Source organism: Patagioenas fasciata, chromosome 15, assembly GCF_037038585.1.
Source record: "Patagioenas fasciata isolate bPatFas1 chromosome 15, bPatFas1.hap1, whole genome shotgun sequence".
NCBI lineage: Eukaryota > Metazoa > Chordata > Aves > Columbiformes > Columbidae > Patagioenas > Patagioenas fasciata.
In genome coordinates this window covers 1,946,198-1,967,990 of record NC_092534.1, presented here as the reverse complement: position 1 = coordinate 1,967,990, position 21,793 = coordinate 1,946,198, and the positions used below count along the sequence as shown (strand labels likewise).

The window sequence follows — 21,793 nt, the reverse complement described above, 5'->3', positions numbered from 1 at the left end:
AACTGGACACAATATTCCAGGTGTGGTCTCCCCAGGGCAGAGCAGAGGGGCAGGAGAACCTCTCTGACCTACTGACCACCCCCTTCTAATCCAGCCCAGGTATCATTTGCCTTCCTGGCCACAAGGGCACAGTGCTGGTATCCTGGACCAACATCCCCACCTGGGACTGAGGATGTCCACACCCACCTGGGGACACACTTACTGATTTCAGCCAGAGTTTCCACCTACCAGAGCAGAGAGTGAAGGTGCTGGGGCCACTGCGCTGACCGCCTGACTCGGAGCTCCAAGCTGGCCCCAATGCTTCCCCCAGGATCCCCGATCCCCTGTCAGTGGCCCTGAGAACCAGCACAGGGCCAGCTGCCTCCAAGCCCCTGGCTGATGGCAAGAAGGAGATGACATCTGCAGTAGCATCTAGCAGCAAGGGCACACCAGGGTCTGCCAAACCCAAGCAGGTGAGCTGGATGCGCCTGTCATCCACGGGTGGGCCAAACCAAATGGCAGGGGCTGTTGCAGCAGCCATGCACACTGCTGAGCAATTGGGTGATGGGCCGGGCTCAAAGGGTTCCAGTAAATGGGGTCATGTTGGGTTGGCGATCAGTCACTACTGGGTTCCACAGGGATCCGTCCTAGGGCCAGCACTCTTCAGTGTCTTTATAAATGATTTAGACTCAGGACTTGAGTAGGTAACGTAAATCTGAGTAAGTTTTCTGATGACACAAAATTGGGGGGAGCTGTTGACACTCTGGAGGGCAGAGAAGTCCTGCAGAGGGATCTGGACAAACTGGAGAACTCGGCAAAGTTCAACAAGGGCAAGTGCTGGATTTTGCACCTGGGACACGGCAACCCTGGCTGTACAGACAGACTGGGGGACAAGATGCTGGAGAGCAGCTCTGTGGAGAGGGATCTGGGGGTTCTGGTCGATGGCCGGTTGAACATGAGTCACCAGTGTCCCTGGAGCCAAGAGGGCCCTGTGTCCTGGTGCATCCAGCACAGCACGGCCAGCCGGGCAGGGGGGGATTGTCCCGCTCTGCTCTGCGCTGGGGCGGCCTCACCTGGAGCATTCACTGTGTGCAGGGCTGGGGACACAGGAGAAAAGGAGACAAAGCTACTGGAGTGTCCAGGAGAGGCTACAAAGTTGGTGAAGGGTTTGGAGGGGAAGCCGTATGAGGAGTGGCTGGAGTCACTTGGTTCATACAACCTGGAAGAGACTAAGAGGAGACCTCATTGCAGTCTACAGCTTCCTCAGCAGGGGAGAAGAAGGGGCAGGTGCCAAACTCTTTAGTGACCAATGGCAGAACCCCAGAGAGCAGCAGGAAGATGTGCCAGGGAGGGTCAGTGGGACATGAGGAAAAGGTTCTTCACCCAGAGGTGCTGGACACTGAACAGGCTCCCAGGGAGGTGTCACGGCCCCAACCTGACAGTGTTCAAGAAGAGACCGGACAACGTCCTCAGACACACGGGGTGACCTGTGGGGTGTCCTGTGCACGGCCAGGAGTTGGACTCCATGATCCTCGGGGGTCTCTTTCAACTCAGGACATTCTGTGATTCTACGAATCCCTCCCCTTTCCTGCTCCTTCATTCTAGGTTGTCTCCACTCCGACCTTCAACTCCATTCCCTCCTCTTCCATCCCTCCCCTTACCTCTTGTTCTTCAATCTCACCTTACCTTCCCTCCTGTCCCTTCCCCTCCCCATTTCAAAAATACCCTTCCTTATTTATTCTACACCCCGACTCTCTCCTCTCCTCACTCCCTTTGCCTCTCCTACCCTCACCTCTACCCGCCCCCCTTTACACACTTCACCTCTCTTTCCTTGCACACCTCTCTCACTCCACTGTCCTCTCTTCCCCTCCATCCACACACTTTTGCCCTTCCCTTCCCCTCCCCTCTACTTTCCCCTGACCTCCGCTCTTCTCCATTCCTCTCCCCTTCTTACATCTCCCTTTCCCTTCACTACCCTTCCTCCACTTCCCTTATGTCTCCTTCTTTCTCACCTCACCTTCACTCCATTCCCCTTCTCTCCCCAAATTGAAAATCCCCTTTCCCTCTCCTTTATTCTGCTCCTTTGTTTGCACCTTTCCTCTTCCCACTCCTTCATTCTGCGTGGTCTTCTCCCCTCCACTTACCTCTGCTACTTTCATCTCAACTCACCTTCCCCCCACATTTCAAAAATCCCTTTCCACCCGTCCCCTCTTCTCCCCTCTCCTCACTCCACTTACCTCTTCTCCCCTCACCTCATCTCAGTTCTCCTTTTCACTCTTCCCCTCCACTTCCTTTCACTACCCAGCCGTCCACAGAGCATTGGGAAGGGCTTATGTCCAGACAGTCCGCCGAAAACCTGTCCTTAGGCACGGCCATTTAATCGGAATAGGTGGAAACTCCTGAAGGACAAGGGAGATGAAATAATGGAATACTGGTAATAGAAGTACAGCGGAAGATCAATATTTCTTCTCATGCCCTTAGTACACTTTCCAGTAATTAACTTTTTTTTTTTTTTTTAAATATATATGCGTATCTGTAAAAAAAAAAAAAAAGGTGCATCTGTTGCCCGATGACGATAAAAAGGCAGTGGGGCAGCACATAGGTTTATGGCGATAAGTGTAAATGGTCATTGGCTTCTGGGACTGAACTTTCTATACATGCAACAAGGTGCACTCAGACCCCCTGAGATGTCCCCTCCCTTTGGTGGCCCAGTGGCACGGGCAGCAGAGCCCTGCGAGGGCGAAAATCACGGACTCCACACAATCCAATGTGAATTCAAGAGAAGCCGTTTATTGCTTGTTACAGTTCTCCTTCAGTATCTTTTTGACCTGTCCACGCACTTACAGACTGCATGTCACTGGACAAGAGCCGCTGTTCACGCACCGCAAACGCACAAGTGACTGATGTTACAAATGTGCCTGAGCTCTAGTGCTAAGCAAAAAGCATCTACAAAATTGGTGACTTGCTGACTCTTCTTCACTTGCTCAAGGCTGCACAAAGTCACGTAAGATGTGGAGGCGGTTTTGCTGTCTTCTGGGTCACACAGGCCTCACAGGCCTATTCAGTTCAGTTCCACATAATGTCTGCTCTATTCAAGAAAATGCCTCAAATCTCCCCCAGAGCCTCACACGGCAAAGCCCGCCACATCTCCCCCAGGCTGTCCTGCCCTGGCTGGTGCTGACAGGAGGGGAGACCGGGTGGTGACAGGCCTGGGGGGTGACACGAGGGACGTGGAGCACTGAGAGGCCTAGGGGGTGACAGAACATGGCCCTTTTGTCACAGCACACGGGGCTGTGGAAGGTGCGAGGGGTGCGCGGTGCCCCTGTGACTGCAGGTGAGGCGCCGTTGGTGACCCCTACAGTTGGTGTACAGTTGGTATCCCGGGAAACCCCCAAACAGAACCCTGAGACAGGGGCGCCTGAGCAGGGCCTGGGAGCGCTGCGGGACAGAGAGGGAGCAGAGACCGAGCCGAGGCCGCAGGAGCCTTTCCCTCCTGTGCGCCTGCCCGGGCTGTGAGCTCGGGCTCAGCCCGCAGCGCTCGCCCCACAGCCCTCGGTGGACCTTCCTGCTGTCGCCGTGGGGCCAACCCAGCGGGGAGGCCAGGGCGCTGTTTGCCACAGTAGATGCTGTCGCGGAGCAGCAGCACCCGGCCATGGGCACGTCCCGTGTCTACTACAAGTTCTCCGCCGTCCTGGACTACGAAGCACTCACCTTCAACGGCCTCCATATCTCCCTGCGCGAGCTCAAGTGCAAGATCAGGGCCCGCAAGAAGTTGAAGGCGACCAAGTGTGACCTGCTGGTCACCAACGCGCAGACCAAAGAAGGTACTCGGGGGCGGTGGGCACGGGGTGGGAAGCAATAATGTGAATTGGCCAGGGCTGGCAGCTGTGGCTTGTGCTGGGGCCTTGCAGAGCTGTTCTTTTGCAGCTGCTCTTCTGGCAACCGCCTTCTGACCTGTGTTTAGACACACGACTTGGCATGGAGGAGTGCGCGGTTGTTGTGCGATGCGTTGTGCTTGCAAAAGTTTTGGTTCCCAGGGATTCTTCTAAGTAAAATGATAATGAAATGCGAGAGGATGTCGTATAATAACAAGAGTGCGACTGGATACACAGTATCTTTGGTTCCCAGACCATTGTTCTGATGAGGTCTGCAGAGTTACGGGCTTTCAACATTTGAAACTGTGGGCAGATTACAGGGAACGGCTGCTGATAGAGCTTTAAATGCGTAATCATATCCAGCTTGTGTAAGTACAGTATAAAAACCATTCTTATGGGGAGATCTTTGCATTTAGGCTTGGTTCAAGTGTTCCAAGTAGGTGTTTTTTGTTGTTGTTTTGTTTGGGCCTTGTGTAAAGAACAGAAGCCTTTCCTCCTTGTCAAAGACTAATGAGGTGGAAGCAAAGGTAAAGCATTGGTTGCTTCAGGCGCAAACTTTTCCAAGGGCTTTTCAAGGCTGTCTGCATAAGGAATTTCATCCGAGTCCCTCTGCTCTGCAAAAAGTGAATCAAAAGAATGCACATCCCTTTGGTTAATTCGAATTAGCTGAAGAGGAAAGATACCACTTTAGTTTGAGCCAATTCTGCCCTGCTTGTGCAAGGAAGCTCAAAAAAACCCCCAGATTTCTGTGATTCGAATTCGGGTACAGCCAGTTTTGTTTCCATTTCAATGTGGAGCAGCGGGCAGCTGAGAAGGGTGGGTGTTGCTGGGTTTTGCTCCAGGAGATCTGTGTTCTGTGCCCTTGAGCACCAGCGGGAGAGGTGAATCGTTTTTAGGGAATGGCTGTGGCAGCAACGGGGCAGAGTTTTCACGCTTTAGCTGCGTGCCGGGTTTGTTGCCGGGCAGACTCCAGGATCTGGTTGATGCAGGGGAGACTTTGCTGTGGTTTGTTTTTCTCCAAAGATGTATGGGATTTGCAGCCTAACAGAAGCAAAAGGAGTTTCAGCTACATCAGGAAAGAACCCCATGCATTAGCAGACTCTCCTTTAGTGACGTTTGAGACCATTTTGCGGCTGATATTCAAACAGTTTCAAAAAATGAAAAAGATTTTGCTGCTTGTGTTTGATTATCAAACCTGAAGATTACTTGAAATGTACCGTTAGTGTGTTGAGATAATAAAAGTGTGATATTACATCTAAAATTTTGCTTTTGTATCTGTAAAGGGATTCTTTGAAGTGCTACGTAATAATTCTATTTAATATATATTATAACATATTTATATATATTCTTACTAACGGCCTGATGTCTCTTTCTACACGTATGTTGTTTTCAGAATACACAGAAGATAATGCCCTGATTCCGAAGAACTCATCAGTGATTGTTAGAAGAGTCCCTGCTGGAGGAGTTAAAGCCACCAGCAAAACATGTGATGTGTGAGTACCCATGAAGCATTGATTCCTTGTTAGGGGTTCACTGTGTTCACTTTTTGTGTTGATATCAGTTTAGGGAGGCATTCAGATTGTGTCTTGCTTGCTAAAGCTGCTGTTAATTGTTGTTGTAATGGGGTAGGTTTGAATGTATCTGTCCCAAAGCGACTCTCAGGCTCAGGCCTGCTGGGACAGGAGGGTCCAACTCCAATATGGTAACTTCTAAAATGATTCTAATGCGTTTTTCTTGGGTTGATTTTTCTGAGACCCAAGTTGTGTATCCTGATTCCTCTGTGTGGAGAGATTCCTTATTATATGCATTTGCTTTTATTGCTTTTCTAGTAAGGACAGATACGCATTGTAATGTAAACTTCTAATGTGTTCCTGTCTTGGAAAAGTCTGATTCTCAGTGTTTGACCATTTCTTGCAACTGGGTAGGGAGGGATATAGCAGGTGTTCTTATGCCCCAAATCTGTTTGTTTTGCATACCAGCAATAGAGGGAAGACCAAGGGTTGCCAGCTATCAAACCACCCAAACAACACCATAGTGTTGTGCTTCTACACACGGCCTCGTTTTGGGGGTTAACTGAAATACGTGTGCTTGGTGCTGTCTTGTCATGCATCCTCCATTTCTGCTTGGGTGATCATCTGGAGTATTTGTGTGTGCTGGGCCATCTCAGGAGCTCTGTGGCTGTGAGTGTGAGCCTGGGGCTGTTGTAGCAGCGGCAGGAAGCCTGAGCCTTTCTGTTTGTACATGAACTCCCCAGCAGACCTGAATGGCCTCTGCTCGTGGGATGCTTGGGTGAATTCTTTGTTAACTCTATCGATGGTTCGTGTCTGATTCATGATGAGTAGCATGCAGATACAGCTCAATGAGTCTGTGGAATCTCAGCAGGTTTCCCAATGTAATCAATATTTCCTAAAAGATTGTAGTGATTTTAATGCGATCTTAAATAAAATTCTGGCAATTAAGACCTTTTGGTTTTTTTTTATTTGTCACAGGACTCCTGAGTCACAGAAAATCCTCCAAAGTGCTTCCAGGTGACATTTCTAGTGCTATTTTCAGTCAACACAGTCTATGTAGCATATTTAGTATTTGGGCACTTTCATGGGTAATACAGTAGATAGCTGAACACAGAGCTTGGGCTGATTTATTTCACTAAAGTAAACTTGCACTATGAGATTTTTATCACTGCTCTTTCTTAGAAACTGAAGTACCGTATCTGGTACCTGTTTGTTATACTCGGGATATACAGATTGGCAACAGTTCCTTTCATATTTTGATGGTTGATTATGTAAAAATATAAGACTTTAGTGCAGACTTCATATTTCTGATACGTATATAGCAGAGAAAAAATATCTGAGGACTTCCTCTCGCACCGCTGTGTTCTGTATCTGTCAGTCTCAGAGTAAGTTCTGACAAAGCAGATATGGGATTTCGGTTTGGTTTGGTTTGGTTTTTTAGTGGCACTGCATGTTCTGAGGGAGAACAGTTTATGTATGTGAATAAATTTCTACATTCCCTAGACTGATGTTCTGATGTTGATGTTTTATAATCTCTTTCCACTGCCTTTATTTGAAGTTCTGATCTCCTTTATTTCTTCTTCTAGAAGTGGAACGGAGCCAGCCAGTGGAACATCCAAAGCAGTATGTAAAACCACAATTTTTCTACACGCTGCAATGAATTCTAAACAATGTAGCCTTGTTTCAATTTTCCAAACATTGACTTAATATATTCTACAGTAAAACATAGCACATGTTGTGAACACAATGTATTTGATTCAACACAGCAAACACCACAGTGTGTTTAGCCTGGAGAAAAGGAGGCTGAGTGACACCGGATCATTCGCTACAACTGCCTGAAAGGAGGTTGTAGCATGAAAGGTGTTGGTCTCCTCTCCCAAGTCACAAGTGGTAGGATGAGATGAAATGGCTTCACGTTGTGCCAGGGGAGGTTTAGACTGGGTATGAGGAGAAACTTCTCCTCTGAGAGGCTCGTGGGGCATTGGAACAGGCTTCCCAGGGAAGTGGTGGGATTGCCGTCCCTGGAAGTGTTCAAAAGATGTACAGATGATGTTCTTAGGGACGTGGTTTAGAGGTGGACTTGACAGTGTTGGGTTAATGGTTGGACTCGGTGATCTTAAAGGTCTCTTCCAACCAAAATGACTCTCTGACTCTGTGGTTCCATGAATATGCCAGCGTACTGGTAACACACTGAATAGAACATGAATTCTCTCTTTCCTGTTGAGTAGAAAGGAGTGCTATCACCTTTAAGAAATCCGACTTCTGCCTGCAGCCCATAGAACTGCTTTCCAAACAGGCGGGTTTTGAATGTCTCCGGAGTTTTAATCACTTTTAGCTGGAAATCAGCAGCTTCCTTACCCCTGTGACTTTGAAGCGGTTGTGAGCGTTTGACAAGGGCCACTCTCTGACATATCCTGCAGCACTAAGTTGATCTCGAGCGAGTTTGGTTCTTGTCATTTCTTCTCTATCCACACGGGTGCTCTCAGGCTGGGGTTTGGACTTTGTTTTGAGCAAATTCAAATTTCACTGGATTGGAAATGCCTCTTGCACTGACACTCAGGGGCTATAGTGCAGACTGTCAGACTGCAGTAGAGGTGAACTATTGCTGCGTTTTGATTGTAAACCAAATATGTGTTTAATTTTTTGTGAACAGATTGATGAGTCTTCTGCACGTGTGGCCCAGCTTGTTAAGGTATATGTATATTCTTGTCAAATGCTTTACAAAAAAGCTATTTGCTTAGTATCAAACCTGGTGTTCTCTGATTCTCTGGGAGTTGTGCTGTGCTTGACAGGATGGGCTGATTGGTGCTGTCGGGCTGTGCGGGCTTAAATGTGTTTCTGATGTGTGTGTCAATAAGCACTTGTTTAACAGGCTGCCAATCTGGCTGAGACCGACACTTCCGAAGAGGAGAAAATAAAAGCTATGATGATACAGTCCTGCCAGGCATACAGTCCAGTCAAGTAAGTGCTGGTGATCTGTTCTCTGACGATTATGGAACAATTGTAGAGATGGTTGTTTTAACGTGAGAGACACATGCATCCCTTTTTCTTTTTTCCCCAAATCCTTTTAGTTTCATGAAGAAAAACTCGGGCTGGCCTCCACCATCGTACACTTGCTTTCGTTGTGGACAGCCTGGCCACTATATAAAGAACTGCCCAACTAACAGGGTAAGATTGCGTGGGACTTGTGGTGCTGCTTAGCTTGTAAGTTTTTCACCTTGGCAGGTAGGTAACAAATGCATGAATACTCATAGTAAAAAATGTTTCTCTTGGGGCAAAATACGGAGGTTATGTGACATTGTTGCAAAGCCCTTCAAAATTCAAGGAAAACCTGGAATTACAAATGTTAAATTTTCTAGGTCATGGACATTAAATGCGTCCGAAGATCTTTCTCTGTGAACACTGATGCTTATTTTTATACATTTCAACATTATTGGAAATTTTTGTGGTTTTAAGTCTTCTTAATGGCAGTTCACAGTTTTTAGTATATAGTGTAAAACCAAGATGTTTCTGTTGAACCTGTCTGTTCAATATGGGCATGGTTTGACTACACAGCTCTCTGGTTCAGTGTTCATGTCATTTAATGTTTAGCCACTGAGTGTCTGTGCATGAGGTACCAATTCAACCCCCATGTCCAGACGGTGAATATGAGTTTCTGCAGTGACTGGTTCGAGCGCTGAATTAAGCTCTCGCTCTGAATCGCGCTTTGGTGGAGATGCAGGTTTGAGTCTTTTCTGAGTGGCTGGTGAGCTTAAGGGACATTTCACCCTTAAAGACCCTGAAGTGAAGCCAAAGAATGTCGATTGAGTTCAAGCACTGCTTGAGCCTTTGGAATATCCTGCCTGTATACATTTAGGAAAATAAGTGGTTTAGTCAACCCTTATTCTTGATAATAGGAGAGGATTAGACACTTTTGCTGCTTCAAATAATCACTGAAATGTCATTTTGAGTGTGGGACTTCAGACAGGACATGGCTGCGTTTCTTTTCTTAACAGGACAAAAATTTTCAGCCTGTTCCCAGAATGAAAAAGAGCACAGGAATTCCAAGGAGTTTCCTGATGGAAGTGAAAGATCCCAATACCAAGGGTGCTATGCTGACAAACACTGGAAGATATGCAATACCAACTATTAATGCGTAAGTATGGAATTAATCAGACTGACCCAAAAGGGAACAAGAGAAATCACACCTGAGTGCTCATCCAAGCACGTTGGCCAGCACCTGCAGTTATGGGGGAGGAAGCATTGTCTTTCTCTCTTAACTTTAAAATCTCTGATATTTTCAAATATTAAAGGAAGGTGGTCCTTCAGTTCATGCCGCTGTGAGATGGTTACACTTGTGGTGTGCTAAGAACCTGTATTTCTGCAAAATAGTTCAGGAGTGTTTACAGTTGGAGTTGTTCTCTTTGAAAGCTTCTTCTGCTTCTGTTTTATATTTTGAAGACTGCTTGAAAAATTTAAGAGAGAGCTGTTGGGCTGAGGTTTCCTCCCCATCTCAATGGTTTCCATCTCATCTTTAACTTTGTTCATTTTCCTTCCCCGCTCCCCTCCAGGGAAGCTTATGCGAGAGGAAAGAAGGAAAAGCCTCCCTTCGTGCCAGCGGAGCCGCCCTCCTCCTCCTCCTGCTCAGATGAGGATCTTGTTCCAGCTGAGTTGTTATGTCCCATTTGTAAAGATGTAACGAATGATGCAGCTGTTATTCCCTGCTGTGGAAACAGTTTTTGTGACGAATGTAAGTGTTACTGCCATGTTTGTTAATTCAAATCCTCACATCTGATCTTCTGAAAGCATAAATAGGAGATAATGAGGTGACCTTGGTACCTGTTCTCTTTAATACTTAAGGATACCTGGAACAGGAAAGGACTCTCCTGGTATAAAGGGGAAAAAAGGCAGAAGGCTTATTTTCCTTGTTGCACATCTGTTCAAACCGTCTTTCCATGTGGATGACGGGTGTGAGAAGAGCACAGAACTGTGCCCGTCGTTACAGTGTTGGATATTGAATGCATTGAGTTTGTCCACAGCCCTTTCTCCGATACAAAATCGCGCAGCCAGCTCTGGTGACTTACTGTGCTCTGCAGCAAACAGTCGGCGTTTAATCCGCATTCCTCACCACGGGAGAGTTGGTTGAAGCCTCCAGAACTTGAAACTGCTTGTGTTTTTTTGAGATGTGTTATATTCGTTACCCTTGAGGTTGGTAGCTTCTCACTGTACTGGATGGTGGGAAAAAGACTAATTAAAACATCAGGACACAGCCTACTCTCAATCTCCAACTGCTGCAATAGTGAAATATCAAAACTGTATTTGCTGCATGCTATAAATTGTTTACACGATTCGATATTTATCATACTGTCATTTCAAGACCACATTCAGCCACTATTCATATACATCTTATTATTCACAGGTATTAGAACAGCATTACTGGAATCTGAGGAACATACATGTCCAATGTGTCATCAAACAGACGTTTCTCCTGATAGTTTAGTTGCCAACAAGATCCTACGCCAGGTAACGTGACCACTTTTACGTAAATGGTTTGTAAGTCTTTTTGGAGAAGAAACTATTAATTTCCATCTCCTTAAGCAAGGCCAAACTGAGAAAGGCTACCTCTATTTCTCAAATACATTATCTGTTGTTAAGAAGCTTACAACTTTTTACATACACTCTGTCAAATTCAGGTCACGCTTCTGTTCAATACGATCGCCTCGCTTTCAGAATCGGTATCAACACTGAAGTTCTTTACAGACACTCCGAGTTACCAGCCATTAATATCAGTGTTTGATGTGATGTGTTCGTGTATCCATATGTTGATTTATTTTAGGATTGATATACCATTTAGAGGAATACACGGGTCACTTTACTCTCTGGAGGCTTTTGCTCACCTATCTACTGGATTTTCATAGTACATTTCTAAATATTTTGTGCCCCCAGGCTGTGAACAACTTCAGAAATGGGACTGGCTACAGTAAACAGATTCAGCAGCAGCAGCAGCTGCCACCACCAGCAGTGAGACAAACAGTGAAACGCAAGCCGCAACCTCTACTCCGGCCGACAATTTCCAAACAGAAGGATCCACTAATTCCTCCATCAGCTTCTGTGTCTTCTCATTCTGCCGCTTTGTCGTCGTTTGGCCCCACTCAGGCATCTGGGGCAGCTCAGCTGCCAGGAATCCTGCCTTCTGTCACTGTCCCTGGTGTCCCAGCAGCAGTGTCCCTGCCCTTCCCTGGACCTTTTCGGTGAGTAAATCTGTAGATTAACCAAAGTTTTTACATGCAGGTGTAATTTTGCAGTGAATGTAGAAGACACCAAAACACTGAAGTTAGATTCTGCTGCTTCTTGAGCTTCTCCAGTAGTGATTTCTGTACCAACAGTGGCAGTTCCAGATAGCTGTGGAAGCTCTGGTGTTTCATTTACTCTGAATGAGGACCCTTTGATCAGTTGGGAGCTGCCTCATGCAAGAGTTTCCTCAGAAGTACTTCTTGTCATTCAGTCCGGGTTTACCCCGAAGGATGAACCTTTTTTCCCCAGGAGCCCTTTGATTTTGGGTGCTTAGCAGTTCCTAGAATAACCCTTTAGTTATGTGAAACCTGCTTGAGGGCGTTAATTTGTCTTTAGTCGAGTCAGACTCAGTTACGGACCGTCTTGGATAATAAACATTGAAACACTATAAATTTGAAGTATTGACAAACACGACAGTCTAAGTTTGCAATCCAGTGAAGTCACATGAAAAATCTGCACTGTTGTTTAGGGCTTAGATCCCTTCCCCTTTACACCCGGAGTGCAGACAGGCGCTCTGCCCAGAAGCCGGTCAGGCTCAGCTGTACCATTGAATACGCAGGATCACAGTCCAACAGAACCTCTAGGGCAGGCTCTGAATTAGCACATCAACATTTTGTAATGGAATTTCAGTTCTCACATGTTCCAAAGCTGACATTCAGCAGGTGGGTTATACCTACTCTTGGCCTTTCATGTGCAGCAAGCTTAATAAAACGTTTTTGCAGTGAGCTTTCTCTTTAACTCCCAGTAATCCAGACAGACATCTGCTCGGTGCTTCATTTGGAATCAACCAAACTCACATTTGTAAATGTGGTGCCGATTCTTTTTCCTTTTACAGCAGTCAGCATTTCTTACCTTGGACTTTATATTTCAAGCAGCACTTCAAAACACTGTTGGAATGATATAAATTTGGTTTTTTGTAGCGAGGCTGATGTGGTTACAGCTCCTGCTGCTCTGGTGGCCACCGCTGGACTTTCTAAACCCTCCTCTCTGACCAGCAGCGGTTTGTGGGAAGAGCAGGTAAATTTTATTTCAAAACATGCAGTGATTCTTGTATTTGAGCAGAGCTGGTTTGCCAACGTCTGTGTTTATTCAAAGGGCTATCAGGTTCCTGTACTGAGACAACCAGCACTGACAAGTCTCCTGGGCCCGCAAGGACAATCAATACCCACCAATGGTAACTAACTACAACTTGAGAATTTATGTTTTAAAGTTACCTTCAGATAAACTGAATGGGGTTTTTCCTGTGTCCTCTCCACTGAAAAAGGTCAGCCAGTGAGAGCCAGTACAGTCTGCTCAGCCAGCGGGAGACCAGGCTGGGAGCTGTAAGTATTCTACAGAAATTCAATATATTACTATTGTAACCTGTTAAAAGAGGCCACAACACGTAATGTAGGCAAAAGCTGGTTTATAATGAAGTAAGAATGCACAGATAGTTGTGGAGAATGCAAGTGGCAATAAATTTTTTAATGGCTTCATTTCAATTGTCTTGAACAAAGGAAACCTGTGCTTGCAGTGAGATTCTTTAAAATGAAACTCCAGTACATGATTGAAAAGCGGACTCTGAAAAATGAACACCTTTTGGGGTAACCATACGTACATATAAAAATGAAATAGAATCGAAGCATCAGGTGGAAAGGCACCCTTTTGATTTGTGGCTAAATAGGGCTCAATAAATTGATTTCTCAATATAAATCATTCTCCAACACTCCTCTGTTAACAACTTAGTTGATACTGATTGAGAAAACTATTGGAAAATCAAGGCTGTTATTTTATGACAATTTTGTATTTCTTCAATTTAGTCATCTCGAGTAGCCAAGCTGCTTTTACCAAGAGATGAGCGTAGGCTCAAATGAACCGGAAGCAGGGAGAAAAATGATTACATGGAGAACAAGAAGTGCTCACCACCATGCTCCTGCTTCATTTGCTACACTGCAGGGTGTAGCAGTGGCACGTGTTTTGGGGTTTCTTGAGAAGTTCAAGTCAAGGATGCCTGCACAGTGAACATACCCAAAGGACTCAGGCCCCAGCACTGCAGCACCACCCGTCTCCGTGCCCATGCCTCCACCTCCCTTGTGTCCTCCAGCACCCCACATGCTCCCTTTTCCAGCAGCGGCAGCACCACCACAGTTTCCCCCTCAGTCTCCACCTGGTCACCCTCCAGCTGCTGGGTGCACTGTCTGCCTTCCAGGGCATTCCCCAGCCCCGGAAAACGTCATCAGCTTGGGCACCAACACACGCCATCCCAGGGACACAGGCACCTCCTTTATCTCGGGAGGAGTTTTACAGAGAGCAACAGAGACTTAAAGAGGAGTATTTGGCTCAATGAAGATGCATTGTTTTCCATTTCTGTGTTTCGACAGCGTATCGCACTGCAGTTCCACAAAAGTGTACCTGACATAAGCAAAAATGACATTTTTTCCCATCTATTTTTTCATAGCAGATGGGAAATGTGCAAAACTTAAAGCAAACATAATTCTAACACTTTCCTTAAAACTTACAGTAATTCTGACCTGGTTTTGCTTACATAGGAAGGTCACCTTTTGCATCTGCATGCAGTATGTTTTCTCGCATTGATCACGTATTGTGTCTTTTTGTAATAAAGTTCAAACTCTAATTGTAATAAATGTCAAACTTATTTTTACAGGGAAATAAAGAAGTCCAAACTTGATGAGTTTACGAATGATTTTGCTAAGGAATTGATGGAATACAAAAGGATTCAAAAGGAGCATCGGCCGTTGTTGTCCAGGTAATGACACCCTCATCCTCCTGAGAGCTGTGAGGAGGCAGGAAACTGAACCGGTGTAGTTGCTGGATTTTCTGTCTCCCTATTCTGATTGAACCGTTACCTCAAAGCACTTTGGGGCAGAGAGGTTAGAGGAATTGTCTTCATTTTCTTGTTTGTTTCGTTGATACAAAGAGAGATTTTAACCTGGACTGCAGACTGGTGGCTTTCGCTTTTCACTTGTGTTTTTTATTAAGAATTGAAAGATCAGACTTGTTTTAGGGAAATAAACTGGTGAAGGACTTTGAAAGAAGGGATGACACCAGTGAACATGTGCAGAATAATGTGAAACGGTTCTTGGAAAAGTAGTTTTAAAAACCCCCAACGCTTGTGATGGAAATCTCGTTACAGCTGATGTTTTCTATCCCAAAAATCACTTGGGCAGGAGTCTGAATAACTCTCTGTTAGCAATGCTGGCAGTGTCTTCCCTCGTTGAGTCGTAGCACTAGAAGGTCAGTTTGGATCTTTTAGATGTGATCTCACCTGAAATGCAGTTGCCGTACTCGGTTAGAACTCAAGATACGTGGAAGTTTCTGCTGGGACACCCAGAAGTGCTGATGGATGGTCCTGTATGTGAGACTGCAGTACAAGTATTTTCCATCTTGTACAAATTGCCAAATAATTAGTGAAGTTAAATAGACCAACCTGGCAATTTATAATGGAGCTTTACTGTCTTCAGGTGGAATAATGTTTTCTTGATGTTTGGTACTGCACTGTAACTATTGACACTTGCTCTTTTTTGCCTCTTACTGCAACAAAAATGATTTGCATTGCGTGTAGTTGCTGAGTAGTTAGAAATGTGCACATTCATGTACCAGCAGAGGCCAGCACACACCACCTTAAATCAACCCCCGGTGATGGTGGTTCCTGCGATAGCAGTGGAAATAGATTTTCCCTTCCTGTATGGTTTCAGACTAACGAAGCAGGAGCTGTTGTGTCCTTTGAGCAGAAACTGTTGTCAGGTTCTTAAATTTGCAGTAGCATTAAGTCAACAGCTGTTCTGAATCAGCTTCATTTGTGTGTGTGTGTTGTGTTTTACTGAAGGTCCAGGTCTCCCCATGGTGCTTCATCTCACTCCAGAAGTTCGTATACCTGCTCCAAGTCAAGATCGGGCTCTTCCCACTCTCGCACCAACTCTGGATCATTTAGTCATTCCCAGCCTCGTTCCCACTCCCGATCACCACCGCGCCAAAGAAGAGGCAGAGCGAACAGTCGTGACCGTCGTTCCAGTCCAAGGTCACGTCGTCATTACCGGTCAAGGTCTCGCTCATGCAGAAGATGCCGCTCACGGTCAAGGTCTCCGGTGTTCAGAGGCCAGTCTCACACTAAAAGGACTGTGCCTCAAGGGCAAGGAGAAAGGGAGCATTTTAACAGGCACGCAGAAGGTCCAGCATCTTCTATGAAAGGTTCCTATGGCAGACCTGTTGACGTCAGAGATCCATTTGAAACGGAAAGATGCAGAGAATGGGAAAGGAACTATAGAGAATGGTATGGCAAGTTTTACAAGGGCTGTGCTGTTGGTGCTCAACCTCCACCTGCAGTAAACAGAGAGAAGTTTTCTCCTGAGAGGTTTGGTCCACCTGGGGCCAGACAAGAGAACTCACCGTGTGCTTGGGGAAACAGGGAGGATTATCCTGGTGGGCAGAGCCACAGAAGTCATAATATAACTGGACATTATGGTGAAAAACCTTCTGGAAGAGAGAGGCCTGGCATCAGTGATCCTAGAAAATCAAAAGAGAAAGAGGTGAAACATCCATGGGGCGATGACAAAGGCAATGAACATAAAAGACACCAGAAGAGAAGAAAATTCAATGAGAATGAAGGATTCAGCCATGCTGAGTTGCTGGAAGGTGCAAGAACACCAAGAGAGCCAGTTCCAGCAGGAGACGATAAAACAGACTCTGTGTTCATGCTCCCGAGCAGCGGTGATGCCACCCCTGTAAGAGATGAGCCTGTGGAAGCAGATTTGATTGCTTTCAAACCAGTGCCTGAAGAGGAGAGAACAGAGAAGGACGAGCCAAAAGAAAAGAACGACAAGACGGAGTTGAAAGTAGAAGTGGCTGCTCCTCCTAAGAAAGACGACACAATAATAGCAGCTAAAACTTCCCAAGAGACGGTGAACACTGATTGTGAAAATTCTCCTGTAATGGAACCTCCTGTGAAAAGAGTGAAGAAGGAGTTGTCAAAGACAGACGATGCTGTAATATCTTCCTCTCAAAAGGATGAGAAGGCTCCTGATGCTCCACGGAAATATCACCCAGAAGTGACAAAAGATCAGCCAGGAACCAGAACAGCCAAGGATGAAAAGGTGAAGAAAGACCATCCAAAAGAAACCAAAGCAGAGAAGCCCTCCAGAGAGGACAAGTCAGAAAAACCTGCGGGAAAAAGCAAAACTTGTGATGCAAAACCTGAAAAAGGCAAAGGAAACGCAGATGAAAAGGTGGGTGAGGAGCATGAAGCCGCTTCCACAGATGCCTCAAAACCAGAAACTGCTGAATGGAAACCATCGGCAAAGGGGAAGAGTGAGCCCGATGCTGGAAAAGGAGAGGAAACTCCAGAAACAGATAAATCTGCGTTTCTCAACCACCCCGCAAAAGAGATGGAACTTAACCAAGAAACTGGGGAAAATCTTGTGAGAGGAGAAAATGTGCCTCCTGCAGAAGATCCTGCAGGGAAACCCAAGGCAAGCAGTAGTAAAGTTAAACAGGATAAAGCTAAGGGGAAAGTACGAGTAAGAGCAACAGCAGCTGATGGATCTGGTTCAGTTCTTGTAGGTTACACCAGGTACCTCATCATTTCTTTCCCTGTTCTTTCTTTCTTTCCTCCTCCCCTCCACCTCCAAAAATATAAAATGCTTTATGGTGTCTAATGAAGGGAACAGCTAAATCAAACACAAAATAACTGAACTCCCCCAAAATAACTCAGCTCCCCCAGTGCCCCCCCTGCCATGAGCAGGGACATCTTCACCAGCTCAGGTTGCTCAGAGCCCCGTCCAGCCTGGCCTGGGATGTCTCCAGGGATGGTTCATCCACCACCTCTCTGGCCAACCTGGGCCAGGCTCTCACCACCCTCAGGGCAACAATTCCTTCCTCATGTCCAGCCTGAATCTCCCTCCTTTAGTTTAAAACCATCAGCCCTTCTCCTGTCACACCAGGCCCTGCTAAAAGTCTGTCCCCATCTTTCTTATCGGCCCGTTTTAAGTCCAGAAAGGTGCACTAAGGTCTCCCCGGAGCTTCTCTTCTGCAGCTGAACACCCCAACTCTCTCACCTGTCCTCCCAGCAGAGCTGTTCCAGCCTCGGATCATTCCTGGGGCTCCTCTGGCCCTCTCCAGCAGGTCCATGTGTGTCCTGTGCTGAGGACCCAGAGCTGGACCAGCACTGCAGGGGTCTCACCAGAGCAGGGCAGAGGGGCAGGATCCCCTCCCTTGACCGGCTGGCCATGCTCTTTTTGATGCAGCTCAAGATGTGTTTGGCCGTCTGGGCTGCAGGTGCTCATGGCCAACTCATGTCCAGTCCTTCACCACCAGCACCCCAAGTCCATCACTGGGGCTGCTCTCCATCCATCCCTCCATCCCCAGCCCGTATTGATACCAGGGGTTGCCCTGACCCAGGTGCAGGACCTTGCGCTTGGCCTTGTTGAACCTCATGAGGATACTAAATCAATTGATTAGGAAGATACTAAATTAATTGACTGTTCATCATCTTAGCTAGTGGGCTCATCCTTTCTCATCTGTTCCCTTCACTGATCATCCTGAAAGAAAAAAGATTTAGAACTGAAGCAAAAGCCGTTTTATAAAGTATTACAAAAGATGGTGGTGTGTGTATCTCACCTGTTTTTAATGTACATTTTGTTCCTCTTAGCAGCAGTTCTACTGAGGGAAGGCCCAGGACAAAGACAGAAGAAAAGCCAGATACAAAACAAACTGTCATTAAGACCATGGAGGAGTATAATAACGATCTAACAGCCCCTGCAGAAGATGTCATCCTTACGATCCAAGTCTCTCAGTCAAAGTGGGATAAAGATGAGTTTGAGGCTGAAGAGAAACACATTGAATCTACACAGGTGCCCACAAATGTAGGAAAACTTGTGAGTATTATAAAAAATGTGAGTGCTAAGCCACCAAACACTTTAAAACACAATGGAAAAGAGATGGAGCCTTTGGAGGAAATACAGAAATCTACAAAAGAAGAGAATGGTGAAAGCTCCCAGCATTATACAAAAAGTTCAGAAAGTTTAACGTCAAATGAAAAAGGAAAAACCAAAGACCGGGATCAGTCCTTGTCAGGCAAGGGCACTTCTGAAAAGAGCAGTGTGCAGCGAGAAAAAGACCACTCCAAATGCGCAACCGAACGAGGACATGGGAGAAATAGTTCTCAGTCTTCCCAAGACAGCAGATCGTCAGAGAAACATGGTATCGGCCCTGCATCCACTGCTAAAGACTTTGGTCCTAACCAGGTCAAAAAGTCTGACCACAATGGCAACAGAGATCATTCTAGTTCCAAATGTAGAGATGAAAAGAGTGACTGTGCAAGGATAAAAGACTCTCCTGCTGGAAACAGAGAATCTACCTCAGTACAGAAAAGTGAGCCAAGAGATGAACCAGCAGAGCCATCCGAAACAGGCATTGGGGACGCCAAAATGAGCAGAGACAGCCCTCCACGTCAGTGGGAGCAATCTGATCACAAAGCTGCTCCTGAATACAAGTGTGCGTTGGAGCAACACAAACCTCTAGCTAAAAATCCAGGAAAAGAGAAAGAGAAGCATGTACCAGAAGGAAAGAGCAAAAAAGAGAAAGAGCCAGGTGGTAATACACCACCTTTGGGACAGGAATCCCTAGGTGTGAAAAATGAGGATGTGACTGGTCAAAACGATGCGAGTGTTGTCAAGGTAAGCAGCTCCTCACATCTCTCAGGAGTTATGTCAGAAGACGTAACTCCAGACACTGATGAGGCTGCATTTGTACCAGACTACAACGAAAGTGACAGCCAGAGTAATGGCCCTGTAGCAGAGGAGAAAGCTGCAGGGAAAAATCCTACAGACCTGTCAGAAAAGGCTGTTGAAGAGGTGGAAGAAGACCCAGCAGCAGCTGCTGCAGTGGGGCAGCCTGAAGGAAGCAGAGGACACAGTCAAAGCAGCCCCGGTGTTGGCCACAGCCATAGGCAAAGCCCTTCTGAGCGTCAGACTCAAAGCCACAGCAGCAGTGCCAGCTCAGGACAGAGTCCGGACACCAAGAAGAGGAAAAAAGAGAAGAAGAAGAAGAAGAAGAAGAAGAAGAAGCGCAAGAAGAAGAAAAAGCACAAGAAGCAGAAGGAACACAAGAAGCCGAAGAAACACACGGAAAGCAAAATGGAATTGGAAAAGAGCCGCAAACACAAAGACAAGAAGAAAAAATTGAAGAAGGGCAAAGATAAAGAGAACGATGACCAAAAGGGGAAATCTGCTACAACGCAGAATGACAGATAACTTAAAAAAATTCCTATGTCATCAATATTAAATTTTGTTAAACTGTAAACAAATTCAAGCATTGCAAATAATGACATGATAGAGCCTGTGTTGCACTTAAAATATTACTGATTATTTGATTTTTACGTCAGAACTTTATAAATGTGAACATTTTTTACAGAATTGGGATTTGTGAGCATGTAACATGAGAGGCTTTTCTGTAGCATCTTATTTTTAACCACCATTAATTAGTCTGTGTGTGGTAAAAATGTTGAGTTATTTTAAATGGACTGGCAGAAGCCGCTTGTATCAGTTATAAAATATCGGCAGAATGCCTTGCAGAATACATTGCAGCTCTGTTGTCTCACTTTTTGGTTGCAATAAAAGGTTTTCAATAAATGGTGCGATGTGATGAGGTTTCAGTGGTAGCTGAACGTCAGAGTTACAGAAAACAGCCGCCAGTAAAAGCTTGCCGGCTGCTCACTGAAATGAGAAATAACATACCAACAAGTTTAAGTTTGAAAAAAAAGGTAGGACTTTAAATCTTTTGAGCTGATGCCGCGTGGGGAGGTCCTGCCAAGAGGTGCTTTCATTTCTTGTGTCAGGTGGACTTGTTTTTATCTTGTGAAAGGCAGCATATGGACCCAAACGTACAGCCACTATTAACCGCTGGTATTATATTAAAATAACATTATATGTGGACCTGCCACATTTCAACATTGTTCCAGTGTGTTTAGAAAGCTATTGTCATTTGCCAGCCAACATTTACACCTCTCTTTACGATGCCCTGCAATGTGTATTTCCTCTCATGACTGCGCTGACCACCACGATGTTTGTGGTTTTTAAACAGAAGCTTCATTAGTTCCGTTTTCTTACGGTGGTGCCACGATAAAGAACCAACCCTCCCATTGAAAGTGGGGTTCAGCAGGTGAGTTTAGCAGCAGAAAAAAGCCCACTACAAAGGCAGGCTTCTGCTTTAAACTGCTTTGAACAATGACAGAAAATCTGAGAATCTAAGTTTAATTAGCTTACCAGTACCTGGAGGAATACTGTACATCAGATGATGACTTTGTAGAGTAAAGAACAAGTCTCTTTTGGCCCAAAGCAGTGAGTCCTTGGCTGTTCAGACCGTTTGAGTTGGGGTATCAGGCGCAGGGCTGGGAGCAGGGCTGGGTCTGTGAGAGAAGCTCAGACCTGCACTCGGGGAGGGACCCCTTTGTCCCAGCATCAACCTGGTTTCCCAGCTGGGGCTGTCAACAAGGCTTTCGTGCACCAGGATGGGAGTGCTGGACAGACAGGAGGTGCAGAGGGTTGTCCTTGGGCTTGCTTGGGATGGGTAGATAGGCCACACAGAGGGATCTGGACCGGCTGGGTCGATGGGCTGAGACAATTGTCTGAGGTTCAACAAGGGCAAGGGCCGGGTCCTGCACTTGGGTCACAACAACCCCATGAACGCTGCAGGCTGGGGAAGAGCGGCTGGAAAGTGCCCGGAGGAAAAGGACCTGGGGGTGTTGGTGAAAATGGCTGAACATGAGCCGTTGTGTATCCAGGTGGCCAAAAAAGCCACCATTATACTGGCTTGTATCAGCATTAGTGTGGCCAGCAGTCCCAGGGCAGTGATCGTCCCTGTGCTGGGCACTGGGGAGGCCAAACCTCGAATCCTGGGGTCAGTTTTGAGCCCCTCACAACAAGAAAGGCCTTGAGGTGCTGGAGCGAGTGGAGAGAAGGGAACGGAGCTGGTGAGGCGCTGGAGCACAAGTGTGATGGGAGCAGCTGAGGGACCTGGGGGGTTCAGCTGGAGAACAGGAGCTGAGGGGAGACCTTCTGATCTCTGAACTGCCTGAAAGGAGCTTGGAGCCAGGGGGGTCGGGCTCTGCTCCCCAGGAACAAGCGCCAGGAGCAGAGGAAACGGCCTCAAGTTGCGCCAGGG

General features: G+C 46.3%; 1 protein-coding gene across 1 annotated transcript; it reads left to right on the top strand.

Moving 5' to 3' along the window:
• The first annotated feature begins 3,598 nt into the window (after positions 1 to 3,598).
• LOC136108746 (E3 ubiquitin-protein ligase RBBP6-like) lies at positions 3,599 to 20,211 on the top strand. Its single transcript, XM_071815260.1, is given in 20 exon segments — positions 3,599 to 3,803; positions 5,248 to 5,347; positions 6,344 to 6,382; positions 6,952 to 6,988; positions 8,019 to 8,057; positions 8,238 to 8,326; positions 8,437 to 8,533; positions 9,361 to 9,500; positions 9,916 to 10,094; positions 10,764 to 10,867; positions 11,291 to 11,595; positions 12,559 to 12,655; positions 12,734 to 12,812; positions 12,903 to 12,960; positions 13,613 to 13,665; positions 13,668 to 13,848; positions 13,850 to 13,948; positions 14,283 to 14,384; positions 15,465 to 17,204; positions 18,282 to 20,211. Coding segments are annotated over 20 exon segments (5,313 nt in total). The 5' UTR covers positions 3,599 to 3,631; the 3' UTR covers positions 19,885 to 20,211.
• The last annotated feature ends 1,582 nt before the right edge of the window (positions 20,212 to 21,793 follow it).